Below are 22,933 nucleotides of genomic sequence, written 5' to 3'. Positions count from 1 at the left end.
GAATGACACAAATATTAATTTCCGCAAAGTTTGCTGCTTCACTGTCTTTAGACATGTTTGTCAGATGTTACTATGGAATACTGAAGTATAATTACAAGCATTTCATAAGTGTCAAAGGCTTTTATTGACAATTACATGAAGTTGATGCAAAGAGTCAATATTTGCAGTGTTCACACTTCTTTTTCAAGACCACTGCAATCCGCCCTGGCATGCTGTCAATTAACTTCTGGGCCACATCCTGACTGATGGCAGCCCATTCTTGCATAATCAATGCTTGGTATTTGTTAGAATTTCTGGGTTTTTATTTGTCCACCCGCCTCTTGAGGATTGACCACAAATTCTTAATGGGATTAAGGTCTGGGGAGTTTCCTGGCCATGGACCCAAAATATCGGTGTTTTGTTCCCCGAGCCACTTGGTTATCACTTTTGCCTTATGGCAAGGTGCTCCATCATGCTGGAAAATGCATTGTTCGTCACCAAACTGTTCCTGGATGGTTGGGAGAAGTTGCTCTCGTAGGTTGTGTTAATACCATTTTTTATTCATGGCTGTGTTCTTAGGCAAAATTGTGAGTGAGCCCACTCCCTTGACTGAGAAGCAACCCCACACATGAATGGTCTCAGGATGCTTTACTGTTGGCATGACACAGGACTGATGGTAGCGCTCACCTTGTCTTCTCCGGACAAGCTTTTTTGCCCCAAACAATCGGAAAGGGGATTCATCAGAGAAAATTACTTTACCCCAGTCCTCAGCAGTCCAATCCCTGTACCTTTTGCAGAATATCAGTCTGTCCCTGATGTTTTTCCTGGAGAGAAGTGGCTTCTTTGCTGCCCTTCTTGACACCAGGCCATCCTCAAAAGTCTTCGCCTCACTGTGCATTCAGATGCACTCACACCTGCCTGCTGCCATTCCTGAGCAAGCTCTGTACTGGTGGTGCCCCGATCCCGCAGCTGAATCAACTTTAGGAGATGGTCCTGGCGCTTGCTGGACTTTCTTGGGCGCCCTGAAGCCTTCTTCACAACAATTGAACCGCTCTCCTTGAAGCTCTTGATGATCCGATAAATGGATGATTTAGGTGCAATCTTACTGGCAGCAATATCCTTGCCTGTTAAGCCCTTTTTGTGCAAAGCAATGATGACAGCGTGTTTCCTTCCAGGTAACCATGGTTGACAGAGGAAGAACAATTATTCCAAGCACCACCCTCATTTTGAAGATTCCAGTCTGTTATTCGAACTCAATCAGCATGACAGAGTGATCTCAAAACGTTTGGCCACGACTGTACAAGGAGAAAGAGGCTAGGTCAGTAAAGTAACGAGAGAGAGAGAAGAAGAGAAAAAAAGAGAGAGAGAAAGAGAGAAGAAAAGAGAAGAGAAAAAAGACAGGGGGAGACAGAGAGCACAGTATCTCTGGCTGACAAACAACAGATATTGGTTAGTCTCTCTCTCTCTCCCCCTCTCTCGTTCTTTCTTTTTTTCTCTCTCTCTCAGTCTCTATCTCTCTCTCACTCTCTCTTCCTCCTCTCTCTCTGTGGGCCTCTCTCTCGGACTCCCTGTCTGTCCCTCCCACGCCGCCTCATCACAACCAGCAGGAAGAAAACAGCGGTCCTCTCTGTCACTGCAAACCTGTCCTTCCTCCGTCATCATCAACAGCCTCACACAGCATGGGGCTATTAAAAGGATAACTATGCTCTGTAGTCACTAATAATGGATGTGTTTGGGTGAAATGGAAGTCAGCAAAAACCACCCAGTCATCTTGCAGCTGTCTGCAACCCAATAATCCATTGAGGAATTCATAATGCCAACTGCCTATTCCCCAATTCTCCCTGGAGATATTCACATATAACAATGATTTAGGAACGGTTGCCTTTATAGCAATCTCAGTGGAGTCCCCTGTGAATACATTTTAAATATCATGATCTGAAGGTATGAGACTCAGTACAATAACTCCTGCATTAATATGGCATGTGGCCAGAGCTTTACAGAGTGACTAAGGGAACCCAACCATGGAAGGAAGGAGTGGTGAACAGAGGAAGTTGGCAGGAGGAGTTATAGGAGGACAGTCTCATTGTACCGGCAGGAATGGAATTAATGGAACGGTATCAAACATATGGAAACCATGTTAGACTCCGTTCCATTCATTCCATTTCAGCCAATACAATGAACCCGTCCTCCTATAGCTCCTCCCACCAGCCTGCTCTGATAGTGACGGAGGGATGACGGAGGGATGACGGAGGGAGGACGGAGGGATGACGGAGGGATGACGGAGGAAAGAGAAACAGAAAACAACTATAAAGAGATAGACTTGGGCATCAGACAGTCTGTCTCTCTGACTCGACAAAGTCCTCCAGTACGGCACAATGTCTGTCAATGCCGTATATCAGCTAGCCAATTATCCTCACACTAACATCCACAGTCAATAGCATTCAATGGTTGCATCTGAAATGGCACCCTATTCCCTATGTAGTGCATTACTTTGAACAGGGCTCTGGTCAAAGTAGTGCACTATGAGCTTTCCCTCTTTAGAAGTGAGATATTGTTCTTCTCTTTTGCATTATTTTCTGTCCCTCTAGCAGGAAGGAGCAGCGGCTGTTTCTTTAAGGATCGATATTGTATTGCAGTGAGAGAAGTGTTGAGGTAAAAGGGGTAAAAAGTTGTGCTGAATGCATTATTAAGTCTTAGATTTATTGGTCACTTTTATTTCTCCAGTGTGTTGTTCCCTTTCGGTTGAGAGACAGGGAAGGTTAGTGGTTTAATTGACTGATAGAGGCTGCAGCGCTCTTAGTACGACCAACAGGACGGTGGGCTGGACTGCCCTCCGGTGGACAATCTATCCCACTGCAACCAATGGAATGTAGGTGTTTGAATACATAAAATTGCCTTCTTCCTCCCTTCCTTGAATTCACTTATTATGCTTGGTGCTCATGCACCAAGTGATCATATATTTTATGAGGGAGGGAGGGATGCATGTTAAAGGTTTAATTTGATTATTAGCGGTAGTGGCTTTGCTTCTTCATAACAGTTTTGTCATGAAAATAATTTGCTGGTTGACTTAGGTAGCGATGGTTATAAAATCCTCCCATTCACTGCTGATACGATTAATTTGCATAGCTGTAGATATTGACGTCTCCATGGAAACAGAAAGGAATAACATCATCCACTTTGGCAGCCTCTGACCACATCTATTTTAACACAGAGGGATGGTCATTAAACATCAATAAATACATGAAAACAAAGTGACTAGAGACCCTGAATCTGCTTGATCCACTCTAAAATGTGACTTCTGCTTTATCCTAACCCCTCTGAAAGACACGTATAGGCCTACAGGTTGGAGCAGGGGGCTGCCACACTGGGCACTCATGGAGCAGTTGTTGTCGATTGCTCAATAGCACAACGGAAGACAACGCCATCTAGGATTTGATACCAGCAATCTTCCGGTATGCTAGCTCACTTCCTGAAAGATTTTTCACGTCAGACCCGGGATTCGAACTGTCAAATCTCTAGCTCGCCTCTCAAAACCTGCTAACCACTAAGCTACTTGACGCCCGCCTAGTAGTAACGGTTGATATTCCTAAATGTTTTTCGAAACAATACAATTCACTAAATCATAGCACATCCCTTTAAGGCTGACTAAGGATCTGACCTTTTTAATTTTAATTTTTAATTTAGCCTAAAATGACATACCCAAATCTAACTGCCTGTAGCTCAGGACCTGAAGCAAAGACATGCACATTCTTGATAGGAAATGTGAAATTAATGTCATTCTTGATTGGAAATGTGAAATTAATGTCGATGAATATAACACATTAGATCAGGTAAAAGATAATACAAAGAAAATATTGTGTGTTTTTTTGTATTTTTTTGTACCATCATCTTTGAAATGCAAGAGAAATGTCATAATGTATTATTCCAGCCCTGGCACAATTTATATTTTGGCCACTAGATGGCAGCAGTGTATGTGTTTTAGACTGATCCAATGAACCATTGTATATCTGTTCAAGATGTTGTATCAAGACTCTCCAGATGTGCCTAATTGGTTCATTAATACATGTTCAAGTTCATAATTGTGCAATCTCCTCAAACAGTAGCATGGTATTATTTCACTGAAATAGCTTCTGTAAATTGGAAAGTGCAGTTTGATTATCAAGAATTTAAGCTTTCTGCCCATATCAGATATGTCTATGTCCTGGGAAATGTTTTTGTTACTTACAAACTCATGCTAAACACATTAGCCTACGTTAACTCAACCGTCCCGTGGGGGAGGGGGGGACACCAATCCCATAGAGGTTAAGGCTGACTCCACTATGTCTCTGTGTAACGCTTGATGTGAACAAGCATTTCATCTCCACACTCACTGCCTATTAGAGCGAAAGCATTTTCTGTTTAGCCTAATTAATTAAAACCATGGAAACGTTCAATATTAATCTCCTCAGCGCTCTGAACTCTAACTGCGGTCATAATCTTACACAGACAATGTATGCTAATTAAAGTTCCTTCAAGGTTATCTCTAAACAGGCCAACTGGGATCACCAACAGCTTAGTTCATTATTGTGGAAATAATATAATTGAGTGGTCTCAGACTTGCAACTCCACTAGAGTTAGAGGTAGAAGAGATGACTTTATCTGAGGTCGAATGGGAGGGAGCACATTAACTCATATTACACTTTACCACATGGGGGCGCTAATGGGCCATAGAAGTTAGACGTATTAAATCCGCTGGCATGCAGGCCTCCTAGTTCTCTTGCCAGACTAGACACAGCTGGTAAATACATAAATATGTTTAAAAGCCTTCAGTATTGATAGAAAGAGGAAATATATTCATCTAGCAAAGCCTACATTGACTGGTGGATTATGTCTCTGTGGTTTTCCTGAATTACATCATCCATGAATCACAACTAGATTTGGAGTTAGAAACATGTATTAAAGTGGCACTTGACAATGATACAATAATACACAATACTTAAACACATTATGGAACACTCCAACTTTTGGAAAACAATCATGGTCAAACATGGTACATGTCTATAATACATTGCATCATCAATACACATGTATAAAATAATCATTGTAAAAAACGATTTAAGTACAATGGATAACCCTAACCCTAACTATGCATCACCAAACCCTCATTCGCATTGGTGTGTACTGTTACTTTTTATTTGCCGGGCCAACATCTCTTTAAAAGTCCGTATCAGTTGGACGCTTCTGTGTTTATAGTCTCAACTCTGAACATGTTTCAACTCAGAAAAATCTTTCACCTGTGACATCATGTCTAAACTTGTCATGGCCGGGGCTATGCTTTATGGGATAGGTGGATATGGGTATGGGGGAAGGTTAATGAGGTATAACGACATATCCATAGATAGTACAGTATACAACTTTCAGAGCTCAGTTCTGACCCTGTTAGCGGTTCAAACCCAAACAGAAGTTTACCTGGTCCTTCAGGAGACCAGTGTAACAGAGAACAACTACCAGCTGCTCCTTACTGAATGTAACTAAGCAAAACGTTTTCCTTTCCCCCATTTAGTAAGTTTGCTGTGCTCTTGTCTTCTCTTTGGTATGCCCAGAGTGCTTGAATACCTTAACTGGGAGGATTTTGCTTCCGCAGAGAGCAGAGGAGCTGCCAGGCTTGTGGCTACAGGCACACAGTTAATTGCATCACATCCGCAAGAGTGATCCAGCTGGGTGTGTGTGGCTATGTGGCTGTGTACTCTAGGTTTCTTTCTCTCCATCTCTTTTTCCCTCCCTCCCTCCCTCCCTCCCTCCCTCCCTCCCTCCCTCCCTCCCTCCCTCCCTCCCTCCCTCCCTCCCTCCCTCCCTCCCTCCCTCCCTCCCTCTCTCTCTCATTCTCTCCCTCCCCCTCTAGGTGAGTCAAAAGCAGCCCAGAATCAGGAAGTAGGATGCCGTGACAGACATGAGTAGGCAGAAGGAAATGGGCACCACCACCACACAATGTCACTATGTCTGCTGCTGCTCCTGTCCATGGTAACACAAGGACGAGAGGGAGGAGAGGCCACAGGGAAATGACCCCATCGTCGATCATGTTGCTGCTGGCTCTGACAGCCTGCCTGGCTAGGACTGGTAGGTGTGGACTGTGGACTGGAAAGATGATTTGCCCTTACTGCTCATTGGAAACAGAGCTTTCATGGCTTTCTCTAGTCTCCTACATTCACTCACTTTCATGACCTGTCTGTTTTCTCTTGGTGTCTCTCTGTTCTGCTCTTTTTTTCCAGTTTGCCTGAGAATGTAATAGTCTGCTGAAATGTGGTTGATATTGGCGGGTGGTGGCTGCTGAAATATGTGTGGACATGTTTTATGAAGAGATAGTGAAAGTTCTAGGCCTTTTGACTACATGGTATTCTATCCAGTAGGTCTTACACACTGTACCTGCTGTATGGTTACATGTGTCTTTGAGTGGCTTCACAATGCTTTCTGAAGTTGAATATTTGAATAGCTCTCCGAGAGCTTGTTCACTTCTATTCAAACGAATGTGATTGTCTTTGTACATTTCTGTCACATGTCAGTTGTGAAAGAGGCTGAGTTCACATCCCTTCTTGCAACAGGTAGTTAGTTACGAACGATAAGAATCAGCTATAAACACAGTGAAACGTTGATGTTCCTGTTTCATTTCAAAAGACCCATCTTCACCAAAAGAACGAGAACATTGTGTTATGTCGGTTTATGAATCCCCAAAATTCTAAATTGCATAAAACTAGGGTGATGATTTTTCTTTTCCTGGCCAAGTGACCCAGGAAAACTATTGGCTCTCGTTATACCGTAGGCTTGAGGTCAGGTCGTGTTATAATGACGAACTCCTGGCCCTATGTTGCTTAACCATGGACTCTTTCATTCATTGCAGTGTTCTGCCAGGGTGATGAGGACACAAGTACTGTTGAAGAAACACAAACAGAAAATTATGCTTGGTTCTCAGGTGAGCTTTAGCTGTTGTCTGCTCCCCCATGTGCATACTCCTCCAACACAACCTGGTGGCAATAGCTCATAACTGTCCCTTTCCAACGGGTTTGGCATTAGTTGTGTTTGTGTTGATACTTTTCTCAATGTCCCCAGTGATCCCAACTGTAAGTGATGCTACCCCTACACCAGACTCATACCTATCATCTGAGAGTCCTTCAGGTGAGATTACACCTGTCTCCATAACACAATTCCATTACCTGATTTCCATCAGAGCCTTGCATGACAACAAAAAAAAGCCCTCTGGTTTTTCATTTCATTTCATGTCATTTCAGAGGGATATGAGACTGAAGCTGAATCTGGATTCAGTCCAGGTGTCAATATAGAAGGTATATTACATCAGTATATCAGCACTTTGTAACAACTGCTGATGTAAAAAGGGCTTTATAAAATAAACTTGGTTGATTTGATTGATTGAACACAAACAACAAAACTGATGTAGTGTTTAAGAAAACTGTGTGTTAGAAACGGTTATTGAGATGGTGAAAATAATTGCAGAAACATTGCAGACAAGCTGGTGTTACATGTGTAGTGTCATGATCAGTTTCCCACCATGATGGTTCCTCCTCCAGGGGAGGTGTCGTGGAAGAATCAGAATTAGTTGGTAACATATGTAAGATGTTTTATATTCATCAAATGTGTGTAAATGACTTCTCATCAAGAAAGTTATTTTTGTATAATACTGTGGCAGGGTTTGCAGTATCTGTTCTATGTCAAGACTAAGTTGCATGGGCCGCAGAGAGGGGAGAGGTCAAAGTATCATCATGTGTAAACATATCTCTTGGCTCCACAATGTCTGTGTGCCAGTCAGTGTGTCTCTGTGATCTTGTCAAGATAGGATTGGTTGTATTTAGAGTTGGTTGTATCTAAATGACAATTTGATATATGCCTGTTGATATGGAGGATTTGGTTTATGGTTCTGGGGTTTGAGAAAGGAGACAAAGCTGAACAATGAATTATGCCGATGCTGTCTTATCCTGTGTGTGTCTTTGCTATAAAGGACCTCATTTGAAATGTGGAAGGGGCTCTCAGAGAATTCAGGGTTAGACACTGAATTGCCTGAGAGTCACAGGATTGTGATAGAGCTCATATAATTAAAGATGGACTTTGATAACTAACTCTGACTTGTGTGTGTGGTTTGCTCCCATGATTTGGTAAATAGAGGAAATTTCTACGACAGGGTATCATCTCAAATCCTCTGAAGCACCGCTGGAAGACAGTCTGAGTCTCACCTTCGTCCTGGTTCCTGTTGTGCTGGTGGTCGTGATAATCGCCATGGTAGTGGGAGTAGTCATAATCAACCGCAGATGGAATTGGAAAGGAAAGAGCAATTCTGGTAAGTCATGAGAACTGTGCTATAGCTGGAAATATGTCCACGTGATGAGAAGCAACAGGCGACATGACCCCATTCTCATACACCATGACAGATCTGCTTATGACTAGATGTACTGTACAATTCAGTTGTACTTTTCATTGCATGGGTACTTTACAACACGATGACGTGAAAAACAGCTCTGAGTTGGGGTATGTTTAGCTTTGTGCACACTTATTTAGAATAGTCTGTAGGCCTACAGTTGTGTACTCAACCACAATACAGTGGATATTGTTAATATACATGTACTTTGACATGACTTTATTAGGTGGTGCACGATGTTGGCTATAATGATGGTTTCCTATTCCAGATAACGTAGAAGAGGATAAATATTTGCATGGTAGCGATGACACAGAAAAAGTTCCAATGTAAGTATTGAACACTGTACTATGAAGTTATATAGTGCATTCGGAAAGTTTTCAGACCCCTTGACTTTTTCCACATTTTGTTACATTACAGCCTTATTCTAAAATGTATATATATATATGTTTTTAAATGTATTTCCCTCATCAATCTACAATCAATACCACATAATGACAAGGTGAGAACAGGTTTGACATTTTTTGGGGCAAAAAAACAGAAATTCCTTATTTACATACTGTAAGTATATAGACCCTTTGCTATGAGACTCGAAATCGAGCTCAGGTGCATCCTGTTTCCATTGATCATCCTTGAGATGTTTCTACAACTTGGAGTCCACCTGTGGTAAATTCAATTGATTGGACATGATTTGGAAAAGCATTGAAGGTCCACAAGAACACAGCAGAAATAAATCAGGTAAACTGTGCTAATGTGTAGTGAGTTTCACTTACTGCCTAGTACACAAGGGTCCAAAACTGTAAACCTAAAAGAACACTAAATAGATTCTTAAATGGAAGAGGTTTGGATCCACCAAGACTCTTCCTAGAGCTGGCCGCTCGGCCAAACTGAGCGATCAGGGGAGTGGGGGCCAATGTCAGGGAGGTGACCAAGAACCCGATAGTCACTCTGACAGAGCTCCATAGTTCATCTGTGGAGATGGGAGAAGTTTCCAGAAGAACATCCATATCTGCAGCACTCCACCAACCAGGCCTTTATGGTAGAATGGCCAGACAGACGTCACTCCTCAGTAAAAGGCACATGATAGCCCATTTGGAGTTTGCCAAACAGTACCTATAGGACTCTCAGACCATAATAAAAAGGATTCTCTGGTCTGATGAAACCAAGATTGAACTCTTTGACCTGAATGCCAAGTGTTACGTCTGGAGGAAACCTGGCACCATCCCTACGGTGAAGTATGGTGGTGGCAGCGTCATGCTGTGGGGATGTTTTTCAGCGGCAGGGACTGGGAGACTAGTCAGGATTGAGATAAAGATGAACGGAGAAAAGTACAGAGAGATCCTTGACGAAAACCTGTTCCAGAGCACTCAGGACCTCAGACTGGGGCGAAGGTTCACCTTCCAACAGGACAATGACCCTAAGCACACAGCCAAGACAACGCAGGAGTGGCTCCGGGACAAGTCTGAATGTCCTTGAGTGGCCCAGCCAGAGCCCAGACTTGAACCCGATTGAATATCTCTGGAGAGACCTGAAAATCCCCAAATACAGGTGTGCCAAGCTTGTAGCGTCATATCCAAGAAGACTCAAGGCTGTAATCACTGCCAAAGGTGTTTCAACAAAGTACTGAGTAAAGGGTCTGAATACTTAAGTAAATGTGATATTTTTTGTACATTTGCAAAGATGTCTAAAAAACTGTTTTTGCTTTGTCATTATGGGTTATTGTGTGTAGATTGATGAAGGGACAAAACAATTTAATCCATTTTAGAATAAGGCTGTAACATAACAAAATGTGGAAAAAGTCAAGGGGTCTGAATACTTTCCGAATGCACTGTATCTAGGCTACTGCTGTCTTGACTGTGCTCTCTATACGTTTGAAGTTGCAGTCACTTAAATTCATATATGGCGGTAAATCTGTTTCCTTGGTATGATTTTGACCTCACCCTTTCTCGCCTCTGTTTGTTATTTCCTGTTTAGAAAGAAAGACGTTGAGGAGTTTGAAACAGGCGTGTGTGTGCGTGTGCCGTGTGTCTCTCTCTCTCTGTTTGTGTGGGGGGGTGTGTGTGTGTGTGTGTGTGTGCTCTTTTCCTCAATAAGTTGTTTCACACAAACACACATGCACCAGTCTCTCATATCTGACATAAAGTATATAGTCATGTGTGAATCGAAGTGTTTGAACTTATGAAAGAGCATTTCAGTAGAAATATGGCAAAGCTCAAGTTCCTCCTGCTATGACATGACACCCTTTCCCTGGTAACCAGCCTCCATGTGAGTGACAATGTACGGTATGACTAAGGTATCTTTAGTGTAAGAGAAAGACTAACATCGTCAAAAACGATCTCCTGTCAAAACTTTACACTGCACATGAGTGCTCTCTCTCTCTCTAAGCCAATCATGTGTCCATGATGACTTCAGTGCATTGACAGAAAACTATAGTCAATGACGAGAGCGCCCCCCTGTGGGAATCAGCAATACTACCACTCAAATGGCCTTGAGTAGAAAATCATGTCAAACTCTATTGGAGGGAAGGACAGTGCTTATTCAAATACGAACAGTTTTGGGTGGAAATCAGTGAAAAACAGCATATTCCTAAGGAGTTTAATTTGAGACCAGTACACCGTGTGAGAAAACCCTCAACTGTTTTGGATTGTCTTTATACCTCAACAGTGGATGTTTGTATTTCCCCCCCCTACACTCCCTTCATTTTAGTCCCTTTATTTTGTCATTTTCTAATGTCAAAACAGTAATACGACGGGTTGACGATGTTGGCTGTTTTCCAGGCCCATGTTTGAGGATGATGTCCCCTCTGTGTTGGAGCTGGAGATGGAAGACCTGGAACAGTGGATGAATAAAGATGGTGAGTCATCTTAAAACCCCAAAAGAAAATGTATAGCAGCCCACTAATAATGATATTTGACAATAATGTATAACTGGAACCATCTGAGCTGAGGCTGTATATCTTGTATGTTAGTTGGCAATAGTCGTCCTTGTTCTCCAAGCATTAGACTACTCTTGGTTCACAATACGAAGATCTGTCTGTTGTAAACTCTGTTGACTGCTCACTCCTGTTTTGTCATTGAAATTTGGACATGTGCAATCACATGCCTTTCCCTGATAAATGCCACTGTGAAAACAGGTTGGTTGAGTGTAACTTTTCTCCAATAGAGGGCGCCATTGTATACTTTACTACTGAGCCACTGCAAGTGTGACGATAGCGTTCATGCATGGACTAGACTGGAGTCAATTCCTTTTATATGTGCACTTTAAATATCTAAGTACATACTGATAGGAAAGCTATTCGTAGACTGTAAATGTCCATATTGTTTGAGATTTATACAGGGATATTGTATTCGTCACATGAGCTGTCAATTTGTTTCTTTTAGGTGGCGTTCGAATGGACTCTGGACAAGGGATCTAACATGAGATCATGGTAAACATACACCTGTTATTTACTAACACTATAGTAGTCAACTCTACTGTACTTTGCTGTTAATGTAGCAACGCTGCAGGATAAGATAATGGGCTCTATTCAATATGCATCACTGAATCGTTACAGATTGCGCGATATAAATGGAAAGGTAATCCCGATTGTGCCGACAAAGGCAGCGTTTACCGTAAACGTAGTCTCCGCTAACGCGGAATATCGCATTTACATTTCAATCGCGCTTTAACGCTGAATATCTGTAATACGGATTGAATAGAGTCCAAGGTGGTGACTGGCGAATGCGTCAGTCACACCCATCAATGGAACTCAGGAACAGGGAGGGAGGACAGACAGCCTGGTGATTACATAATGTGCTGTTCTGGTGACATAATAACATGACCTGTTGCTGTTGACGTGGGTTGACCTGTCCTACTGTTACTGTAACACGAAACTCAACAGTCTATCATTTGATTAAGAGAAAGGATCTAGGATCAGTTTAGCCTTTTAGATCATAATTAATAAGATGGGTAGACCTGATCCTAGATCAGCACACGTACTCTGTGATACTTTATAAATACAGGCCTTGGTCAGTGGAGGCTGCTGAGGGGAGGACGGCTCATAACAATGCACCGAAGGGAGTAAATGGAATGGCATCAAACACTTGAAAACAACATTTTTGATGCAGTGGTGCAACTTTTGTTTTAGAAGTGTGAGGGACATTATTTTGTATTTTTTATCCAGTCGGATAAACACTCTAAACAGCCTACCTGACCGCTCGGAGGCGTCCACATGGTCCTAAAGCACACCATTGCCTCGTTTTGTATCACATTCCAATGATGAAGCTCGGGGGAACAAAAATGCAATTTCAGATTGTGGCGGGGGACATGTCCCCTCTGTCCCCATTGAAAGTTTCGCCCCTTGTTTGATGTATTTGATACCATTCCACCTATACCTCTCCAGCCATTACCAAGAGCCCGTCCTCCCCAATTAAGGTGCCACCAACCTGCAGGTACGATTAATAAAGCTGCCAGTTGAGGACTTGTGAGGCGTCTGTTTCTCAAACTAGACACTAATGCGCTTGTCCTCTTGTTCAGTTGTGCACCGGGGCCTCCCACTCCTCTTTCTATTCTGGATAGGGCCAGTTTGCGCTGTTCTGTGAAGGGAGTAATACACAGCGTTGTACGAGATCTTCAGTTTCTTGGCAATTCCTAGCATGGAATAGCCTTCATTTCTCAGAACAAGAATAGACTGATGAGTTTCAGAAGAAAGGTCTTTGTTTCTGGCCATTTTGAGCCTGTAATCGAACCCACAAATGCTGATGCTCCAGATACTCAACTGGTCTAAAGAAGGCCAGTTTTATTGCTTCTTTAATCAGAACAGCAGTTTTCAGCTGTGCTAACATAATTGCAAAAGATTTTTTTAATGATCAATTAGCCTTTTTAAAATGATAAATTTGGATTTGCTAACACAACATGCCATTGGAACACAGGAGTGATGGTTGCTGATAATGGGCCTCTGCACGCCTATGCAGATATTCAATAAAAAATCTACCGTTTCCAGCTACAATAGTCATTTGCAACATTAACAATGTCTACACTGTATTTCTGATCAATTTGATGTTATTTTAATGGACAAAAAAAATGTGCTTTTCTTTCAAAAAACAAGGACATTTCTAAGTGACCCCAAACTTTTGAATGGTAGTGTACATACTCATCATGTGCAGATATTTATCCTTTATTTAACTAGGAAAATCAGTTAAGAACAAATTCTTATTTACAATGACGGCCAAACCCAGATGACGCTGGGCCAATTGTGTGCCACCCAATCACGGCCAGATGTGATGCAGCCTGGATTCAAACCAGGGATTGCAGTGACGCTTCTTGCACTGAGATGCAGTGTTTTAGACTGCTGCGCCACTCGGGAGCCCAATTTAGCAACAGTCATTTCTGTTTTTTGGGGGGGGTTTGTATTTTACCCTGTTTTTTTCCACAATTTTGTGATAACCAATTGCGATCCAATTACGATCTTGTCTCATCGCTGCAACTCCCTAACGTGCTTGGGAGAGGCGAAGATTGAGTCATGCATCCTCCAAAACATGACCCGCCAAACCTCAATTCTTAACACCCGCCTGCCTAACCCGGAAGCCATCTGCACCAATATCAGAGGAAACACCGCTCAACTAACGACCGAAGTCAGCCTGCAGTCACCTGGCCTACCACAATAGTCATTTCTGTTCCCCTTGCATAGTTTGTTTTGATATGTGGTGGCCACACATACATACATACACACACACACACACACACACACACACACACAAACAAATACAGATACAGAGCGAGACAGAGTCTCACATACTCCCACACACACACTCACACGCACAGAAATATACACATGACTGCACAAACACATGCCTCACTTACTGCCTCACTTACTGATATAATGGCACACACACACACAGTGACTGCTGAACTCTGTCCCCTAGTCCTCTGTACCCATCATAACCTTCTAACCCTCTGAAGCAGGAAGAGTCCTGACATCTGTTAGTGATTACCACAGGCATGCATGGAAGTGTGGCGCAACAGGGCGTTGGGATGGCCCCTTGTTCTCTCTCTCAGAAAGGCTGGGAGGGTCAAGGTCCATTAGACTAGCTGTGAGCTCACGCCATTCACACACAGCTTTTTTACCCCCAGGGTTCTGTTGGTTTGCAGCGTGCCATAAGGGTCCACCTTATGGAGGGTCATAGACTACTCTCAGTTAACTGTGTAGGGCAGGCCTACTGTAGACCAGTGGAGGCTGGTGGGAGGAGCTATTTGGAGGACGGGCTCATTGTGATGGCTGGAATGTAATAAATGGAACGGTATAAAACACATCAGACATATGGAAACCACTTTTTTGACCCCGTTCCATAATTCCATTCCAGCCATTACAATGAGCCTGTCCTCCAATAGCTCCTCCCACCAGCCTCCACTGCTGTAGACAGCCTGCCCTATTGTAGACCTACTGTAACTACATAAAAATCAACTGTAAATATCTGTTTCCAACGGGGGATTTATTGACAGTTTGGTGTAGACTAGATCAACATGCCAGCTGATTGTGAAATGACATCATTCTCATTCCTTCCCAAGGACCTTTGTGAGTTATATACTGTAGGTCAGAGGGTCCGGTGTGACAACCAAATGAATGTTAAAACATCACGTCACTCCTTCCGATGAAGGATGTTATTCTATTGATTGTATGAACATGTACTGTACTGTATGTCGTCACATGACCTTTCCCTGTCTGTCTCCTATAGGCTAGTCCCTAAAGAGTCACGGAGTCAGTCAATTCTCTCTCCCAACCGTCCTCTTGCTGTACTGCCGGTGACAAAGGACATTTCCCCATCGCAGGGAAGGACATTCTGTTACCCAGCAGCACTGTAGGCTTCTTCTATTCATGTCAATGTCAAAGCAACGTCATCAACCGACCACATTGACAACAAGAAAGTAACACCTCCGCCAAGGTGACTGCAAAAAAACAGGAAATGCTGAATTTATTTTCCATTTCAGCATAAACAAAAGACAAGAAACAATAAATGCACAAGTTAAATGTTTTTAGAACGTAACATCTTAAAATCTGCGTCAAATGTACTGTGGTATAGACTCTCTGGAGAAACAGTGTGTGGCAATAGTCCTTTCACTACACGGATCCTGATTGTGGTCGGCCTAATAATGAATGCTTTTTACAACGCCATCAACTCAGTACTGTGCCTTTTTAGTCATTGTTTCAAGTTCATATACACTTTTTATGTGATTGTTTTACTGTCTTTTGTATTCAGCTGTCATGCAGTGAGAGAGGAAGGAGTAAAACACAGGAGGTTGGTGGCACCTTTATTGAGGAGGACAGGCTCGGGGTAATGGCTGGAGCAGAATGAGTGGAATGGTATCAAATGCATCAGACACTTGGTTTCCATGCGTTTGATGCCATTCCATTCGCTCCGTTCCAGCCATTATTATGAGCTGTCCTCCCCTCAGCAGCCTCCTGTGGAGTAAAACATGTAAAACTATTGCTGAAAGCGGGTGTCGGTAGCCATGTTCTGACACCCAGACAACAATATTAGAACTTGACCTCCAAAGATCCTACAGGCCCTCCCCTTTACAACATAAACACATATTTCATGCCCACAGTAAAGCCAGACCAGATGGTATATAGCCTTATTCCAACGGCCAGCTAACCCAGTCCCATGATAGATATGATGGCTCAACAAATGTTTATGCTAAAGACTAGCTAGTGTCTCCTCCTCTCCTCTGCTCTGTCCCTTCTGGTTGTAGTTACACAGACTGCATGTGGATCTATCTCTCTGTCTCTCTCTCTCACAAACTCCGACTCTAATTACGAAACCCTGTCTATTGTTTTATGCATGAGATAACTGAGAACTGCTGGTACACTGCTTTGCTTTGGTTCATGCGCATCACGCAATGCTAAAGCTGTTTAGAATTCAAGAGGGATTCGGGAAGGTAATTTCTGAGATAGTCTGTGAGATATTTTCACAGAGTGCAAATTTCCGTTTGGTTGTTATATATAGTGACGGTCTTGTGATGTTTTGTTTTCCCTGATTTTCTTTGAGAAACAGTATTTCACAATTACTGTCATTACATCCTAAGCATGTAACTCCTGTTGATGGTACACTGTCTTTCATTGGTTGAATATGTTTTTCCTCCAATGATAGTGGTGTTGTTGATATGCAATCTGAATCTACAAATTCTCGTCACATCGATGTATAAATGTTTTGCTCAGCTCTACGTGACAGTCAGTATTTTGCAGTAACTTTCATTGTAAATATGTGGAAGATATTTTTTTAACTCGCATGTATATTTTTTAACTGTGTATATTGTGCTTGATTTGATACAAATATTGATATTTGCTTATGGTCATAGGAGTGAATGTGGTCCCTCAATCTCTGTTAGGTCCTCATACTTGTCAGTAATCCAAGTGTTACAGCAGTAGTTATAGTCATTTCAATAAGGAACCAACTGTCCTGCCAATATATTTGCATATTTGTAAATCATCAATAAATCTGTGACGCGCTATTTTGTTTGCGTGCGCGGGCCCATTAATGTGGGTCACTTCGTCTGTCCCTGTATGCGTCACAGGAGGTTGGTGGCAACTTAATTGGGGAGGACGGACTCGTGGTAATGGCTGGAGCGGAATGGGTGGAACGCTATCAAACACATCAAACACATGGTTTCCATGGTTTCCATGTGCTTTATGCCATTCCATATGCTCCGTTCCAGCCATTGTTATGAGCCGTCCTCCCCTCAGCAGCCTCCACTGGTGTGTGTGTGTGTGGTAGAGCCAGAAACCCATCCCCCATCCCCCTCGCTCTACCCTCTCTTCCACCCTCTCTTCCCTCCATATACCTGATGGACGCTCATTGGATGGTAATGGAATTCATATTAGAGGAGGCTGGCGAAGAGCAGCAAGGACAGACATCCTGGAAAGCTATGCATATCAATAAGGAATAAACGCCAGGAGAGATGGAGTCGCTATTCTCTCTCCTCTCTCTCTCTCTCTCGTTACATCATTACCAATATACTGTCTGAAACTCCTGCTCAAGGTCTCCCACCAGTGTTTCTGCTTTTCACCTGGACAGTTATAGTGCCAGTATATGGCATACAAACATGTTTTTATCTCTTTAGATCATTGAAATGTCTGGCGGTTTTTGATGAGTGTCTAGAGGAGACCTTTTAAAGTCATTTAAGAAGTCTATAGATCTACTTTATAAATATGTCTTGAGTGAAGGAGGTTGGGGGGGCAGGGAGGAGGGTTAATGTGTCTCCTCCAAATTTTCTTTGTACCCCTATGTCAATATAAATTAAACTAAATAAACATTTGATCAAAAAATAAATAAATATCTTGTCAGATATATCTGATATAGTTTGGGCTCCCGAGTGGCGCAGCGGTCTAAGGCACTATATCTCTGTGAAAGAGGCGTCACTACAGTCCCTGGTTCAAGTCCAGGCTTTATCACATCTGGCCGTGATTGGGAGTCCCATAGGGTGGGGAACACTTGGCCCAGCGTTGTCTGGGGTAGGCCGACATTGTTAAATAAGAATTTGTTCTTAACTGACTTGCCTAGTGAAATAAATAAATAAACATCTAGTTGATATAGCACTGCGTGTGTTGGAACTCTACTGCACACCCCAGGGAAAGGTTGCCCCTAAATATAACTTTACCTGATTCTGAACTTACTGTAATTGTTAACAGTTGAAATGCAAGAAGGATCAGCTAATAACTATTATACTACCACATATTACACTGGACTGGTAGTTGACCTTCATATGTAACCTTCATGACAGCGGTGTGTGGTAGTTGACCTCAGACTGCTTCATATATAAACTTCATGACAGCAGTGTGTGGTAGTTGACTTCAGACTGCTTCATATATAAACTTCATGACAGCAGTGTGTGGTAGTTGACCTCAGACTGCTTCATATATAAACTTCATGACAGCGGTGTGTGGTAGTTGACCTCAGACTGCTTCATATATAAACTTCATGACAGCGGTGTGTGGTAGTTGACCTCAGACTGCTTCATATATAAACTTCATGACAGCGGTGTGTGGTAGTTGACCTCAGACTGCTTCATATGTAACCTTCATGACAGCGGTGTGTGGTAGTTGACCTCAGACTGCTTCATATGTAACCTTCATGACAGCAGTGTATGGTAGTTGACCTCAGACTGCTTCATATGTAACCTTCATGACAGCAGTGTATGGTAGTTGACCTCAGACTGCTTCATATATAAACTTCATGACAGCGGTGTGTGGTAGTTGACCTCAGACTGCTTCATATGTAACCTTCATGACAGCGGCGTGTGGTAGTTGACCTCAGACTGCTTCATATGTAACCTTCATGACAGCGGTGTGTGGTAGTTGACCTCAGACTGCTTCATATGTAACCTTCATGACAGCGGTGTATGGTAGTTGACCTCAGACTGCTTCATATATAAACTTCATGACAGCGGTGTGTGGTAGTTGACCTCAGACTGCTTCATATGTAACCTTCATGACAGCGGTGTGTGGTAGTTGACCTCAGACTGCTTCATATGTAACCTTCATGACAGCGGTGTGTGGTAGTTGACCTCAGACTGCTTCATATGTAACCTTCATGACAGCGGTGTGTGGTAGTTGACCTCAGACTGCTTCATATGTAACCTTCATGACAGCGGTGTGTGGTAGTTGACCTCAGACTGCTTCATATGTAACCTTCATGACAGCGGTGTGTGGTAGTTGACCTCAGACTGCTTCATATGTAACCTTCATGACAGCGGTGTGTGGTAGTTGACCTCAGACTGCTTCATATGTAAACTTCATGACAGCGGTGTGTGGTAGTTGACCTCAGACTGCTTCATATATAACCTTCATGACAGCGGTGTATGGTAGTTGACCTCAGACTGCTTCATATGTAACCTTCATGACAGCGGTGTATGGTAGTTGACCTCAGACTGCTTCATATATAAACTTCATGACAGCGGTGTGTGGTAGTTGACCTCAGACTGCTTCATATATAAACTTCATGACAGCGGTGTATGGTAGTTGACCTCAGACTGCTTCATATATAAACTTTCATGACAGCGGTGTATGGTAGTTGACCTCAGACTGCTTCATATGTAACCTTCATGACAGCGGTGTATGGTAGTTGACCTCAGACTGCTTCATATGTAACCTTCATGACAGCGGTGTGTGGTAGTTGACCTCAGACTGCTTCATATATAAACTTCATGACAGCGGTGTGTGGTAGTTGACCTCAGACTGCTTCATATGTAACCTTCATGACAGCGGTGTGTGGTAGTTGACCTCAGACTGCTTCATATGTAACCTTCATGACAGCGGTGTGTGGTAGTTGACCTCAGACTGCTTCATATGTAACCTTCATGACAGCAGTGTATGTGAAAATATGGGCATTTCCAGGGCTGTGAGCATTGTTCTCACAGTCAGAGCTAGATTCTGGTTGCTCTGTTTTGTGTTGTGTCTTTGTACGTAGCAGAAAGGGCCGCTCATACAAGGTGATCTGACACAACCTAAACATGACCTAAGCCTAATGTTGACGCTCACTGATATCAGACAAAGGCCACTTAAAATAAACAGATGAGATAATCCAAAGAGATAGGAGACCAGCCAAGATGACAAGACGACTTCTTGTGCGTGAGAAAAATAGAAGACAAGATGATTAGCTAGAAGTGTTCTTCTGAGATTTGGGTCAACTTGCAAATAACTTTTCTTTATACAAACGATACAGTATCTATTCATGGGAAACTAATAAGTGAATCTACAGACTGATGAATGACGGTTCACAGAAATACGTAAATACATCTCTCTGAGATATCAATACATTCATCAAGTCACCCTTGTTTTGTCTGTGTTCATTCTGCCCTGCCAGAGCATAAAAATATATTTATCTGAAATCCCATGAAATCTGTGATATCAACACTGTACATTCAATTCAAATGCCATATCACGTTTCTGTTTCTCTCTCTGTGTTTACTATCCTCAGTCTGTTCTGCCCTGTACTGGATTCATGGCTTACTGTAGTGCACTGTATCATTATCTGGCCTGAGCCATTGTTACTGTCACCTCTAATCAATTCTCTCTCTCAGCCACACAGTCAGCCATGTTTTCCTTTTCCAGAGAGGCTGCGGTGTTCTGAGGTGACCTCTTTCTCATCTCTTCATCTTTCTGTTTGTGTGTGGCTTATCCATGCTACCTACTACACTGAACCAGTGGGCATAGGGTAATATCACACAGCCACAGCCACAGTAAACAGACGCGGGTGTGTGTGTGCGTGTGTGTGTGTGTGTGTGTGTGTGTGTGTGTGTGTGTGTGTGTGTGTGTGTGTGTGTGTGTGTGAAACAGAGAAAGTGTGTGTGTGGTATCATCCTCTATGATAGTGACACACTTTTCCTCCAGGCCTAGGCCCTCTTGAAGAGTCATGTCTGGCGAGAAGAGAAAAGCCCCCTTCCTTCCTGCACTCATCATCAAAGAAATGAGATCCCACACTGCACTCTGCTGCTGCTGTGTGTGGCACAACACGCCCGATGAGCAACACATGATCCTTTCCCGGCAATACTGGGTTAACCCTTTCATTCACAGCAAGAAACCCTGATGCAGCCAACTGAGCTATATTCTTCCTCTGTGAGCTTATTTAACTGCTGCACAGGGAAAGGCCTATACAAACAATACCAATGTCATCTTCCCTATTGTACAGAATAAGAGCTGTGTTTCCCTATGGTCATGTTGGCGGTTGTAAGGGCTTGACCTCAGAGTAATGGTTTAATCTAGTCAAAACAGAGCAAAGAAGTTTCCTGAATGTGAGAAAGCTTTGTATTATTATGATGAAACCCACTTTCCATCCATCATTACACAGACTAGCCACATGACCACCATCCAACCTAATGGTCAGCAGACAACAGCAGTTCACCATCACTGACTGCGACCCTCTATTTCTCAACACAACACAGAAGCCCATCAATGGACATTGGGTGTGTGTCAAACTATGAACTCTGCGGCGCAAGTCGAGACTCAGTTCAGACTGTGAGCGAGATGAAAGGCATCTGGGATTTGTCATTGGTCTTTAAAAAACATATGATGCAAATAGAATGGGAAGCCTTGTCTGTTTCTGAGAGCGGAGTTATGATTTGTAAGAAAAAGGCACAATGAGAATGCACAGGTCAGACCCAATTCCAGTGAGTGTCTTAACAGCCAAACGTGGCTGAACACTCTCCAGCAGCACTGGTCTGGATGCTAGTGGTGGAGCAGTCATAGAAACAGATGGAAGCCATTTGTTGTGTTTTTTCCCCTCTGTAGCTGTGGTCTGGACATCCTAGCCTAGGCTCCATGTTAATCGGAGTAATGTGTGCAGTTATGTGAGGAATATCGCGGTGTAAATTGAGAATCGTCACAGCAATAAGCTGTCCTGTTGTGTCCCTGTCCAGAGGTTTAACATACAGAGCTGACACTGTGTCATTGATGGATTCCTGCCATATTCTAAATGTTCTATGGAGAATGGGTCTGAGACATATGTTCTATGGAGCCTGGGTCTGAGACATATGTTCTATGGAGCCTGGGTCTGAGACATATGTTCTATGGAGCCTGGGTCTGAGACATATGTTCTATGGAGCCTGGGTCTGAGACATATGTTCTATGGAGCCTGGGTCTGAGACATATGTTCTATGGAGCCTGGGTCTGAGACATATGTTCTATGGAGCCTGGGTCTGAGACATATGTTCTATGGAGCCTGGGTCTGTCCCGAGACATGAGACATATAGGATGTTAACGTTATTCATTTCCCCTCATATTCCGCAACTCTATGTTGCCCGATGCGATGTGGCCTAAACATATAACACCAACAAAGCCTTTTGTATTTCAATGTGAAAACTAATATGACCATACTGATTCCTCTGACTTTGTCTGGATACTCAAATAAACCTAATGTACTATTAGAATATGAAGACAGACAAGTCAGAGGGACTTTTCAATTTCCACATAAGGATTCCCTGCGTGTGGAGGTTTCAACTGCCGGGCTGCTATGCTATCCACAGAGGCTCTTAGTTTATTTGTGTCTGCCTGGCCTGGAAAAGCTCTCCCTCACTCACTCGCACTCTGAGACATATTTTTCAGCTTTCGTTGGCTCAGTGCCAGTGTCAATTCCATGCTCCTCAGAATCACATTCTTTGGCGCTTAGTGATATCTCAGGCCTTCAGACTAGCTCCCCCTGGCAGATTAAGATACAGGACATGGAAATGACCGTAAAACAAAGCAAAACAATACCGGGCACACAGCCGCTTCGCTTCAGCGCTGTGCTAGACACTGGTCCAGGAAATAGCGTTATACTCAAATTGGTTGGTATGAATCTCCTGGGTTTTTCACACAGATGCATTTCAAGTTTCAAGTTGTATTAGTCATATGTACTGGATACACATGGTATACATCATCCCAAAAAATGCAACAACAATACAAAATAATAAAAGACACAAACATAAAGAGCACAATCACTCACACACACACACACACACACACACACACACACACACACACACACACACACACACACACACACACACACACACACACACACACACACACACACACACACACACACA

The 22,933-nt window shown here is 42.9% G+C and overlaps 1 protein-coding gene across 5 annotated transcripts; it reads left to right on the top strand.

Moving 5' to 3' along the window:
• The first annotated feature begins 5,855 nt into the window (after positions 1–5,855).
• LOC112261304 (transmembrane protein 154) lies at positions 5,856–16,891 on the top strand. 5 transcript variants are annotated; one of them, XM_024436563.2, is made up of 9 exons: positions 5,856–6,075; positions 6,854–6,925; positions 7,063–7,128; positions 7,242–7,295; positions 8,147–8,302; positions 8,649–8,706; positions 11,155–11,231; positions 11,758–11,804; positions 15,091–16,891. In XM_024436563.2, the coding sequence occupies exons 1-8, from the start codon at positions 5,955–5,957 to the stop codon at positions 11,790–11,792; spliced, it is 639 nt and encodes a 212-aa protein (XP_024292331.1). In that variant the 5' UTR covers positions 5,856–5,954; the 3' UTR covers positions 11,793–11,804; positions 15,091–16,891. The 5 variants fall into 5 exon arrangements, with proteins under 5 accessions (XP_024292331.1, XP_024292330.1, XP_024292334.1 ...); XM_024436562.2 differs by having other exon boundaries at positions 5,857–6,075; positions 8,129–8,302; XM_024436566.2 differs by lacking the exon at positions 7,242–7,295 and having other exon boundaries at positions 5,857–6,075.
• Positions 16,892–22,933: the final 6,042 nt, after the last annotated feature.

Source organism: Oncorhynchus tshawytscha, linkage group LG11 (assembly GCF_018296145.1).
Source record: "Oncorhynchus tshawytscha isolate Ot180627B linkage group LG11, Otsh_v2.0, whole genome shotgun sequence".
Lineage (NCBI taxonomy): Eukaryota > Metazoa > Chordata > Actinopteri > Salmoniformes > Salmonidae > Oncorhynchus > Oncorhynchus tshawytscha.
This window is presented reverse-complemented; position numbering and strand designations above follow the sequence as displayed.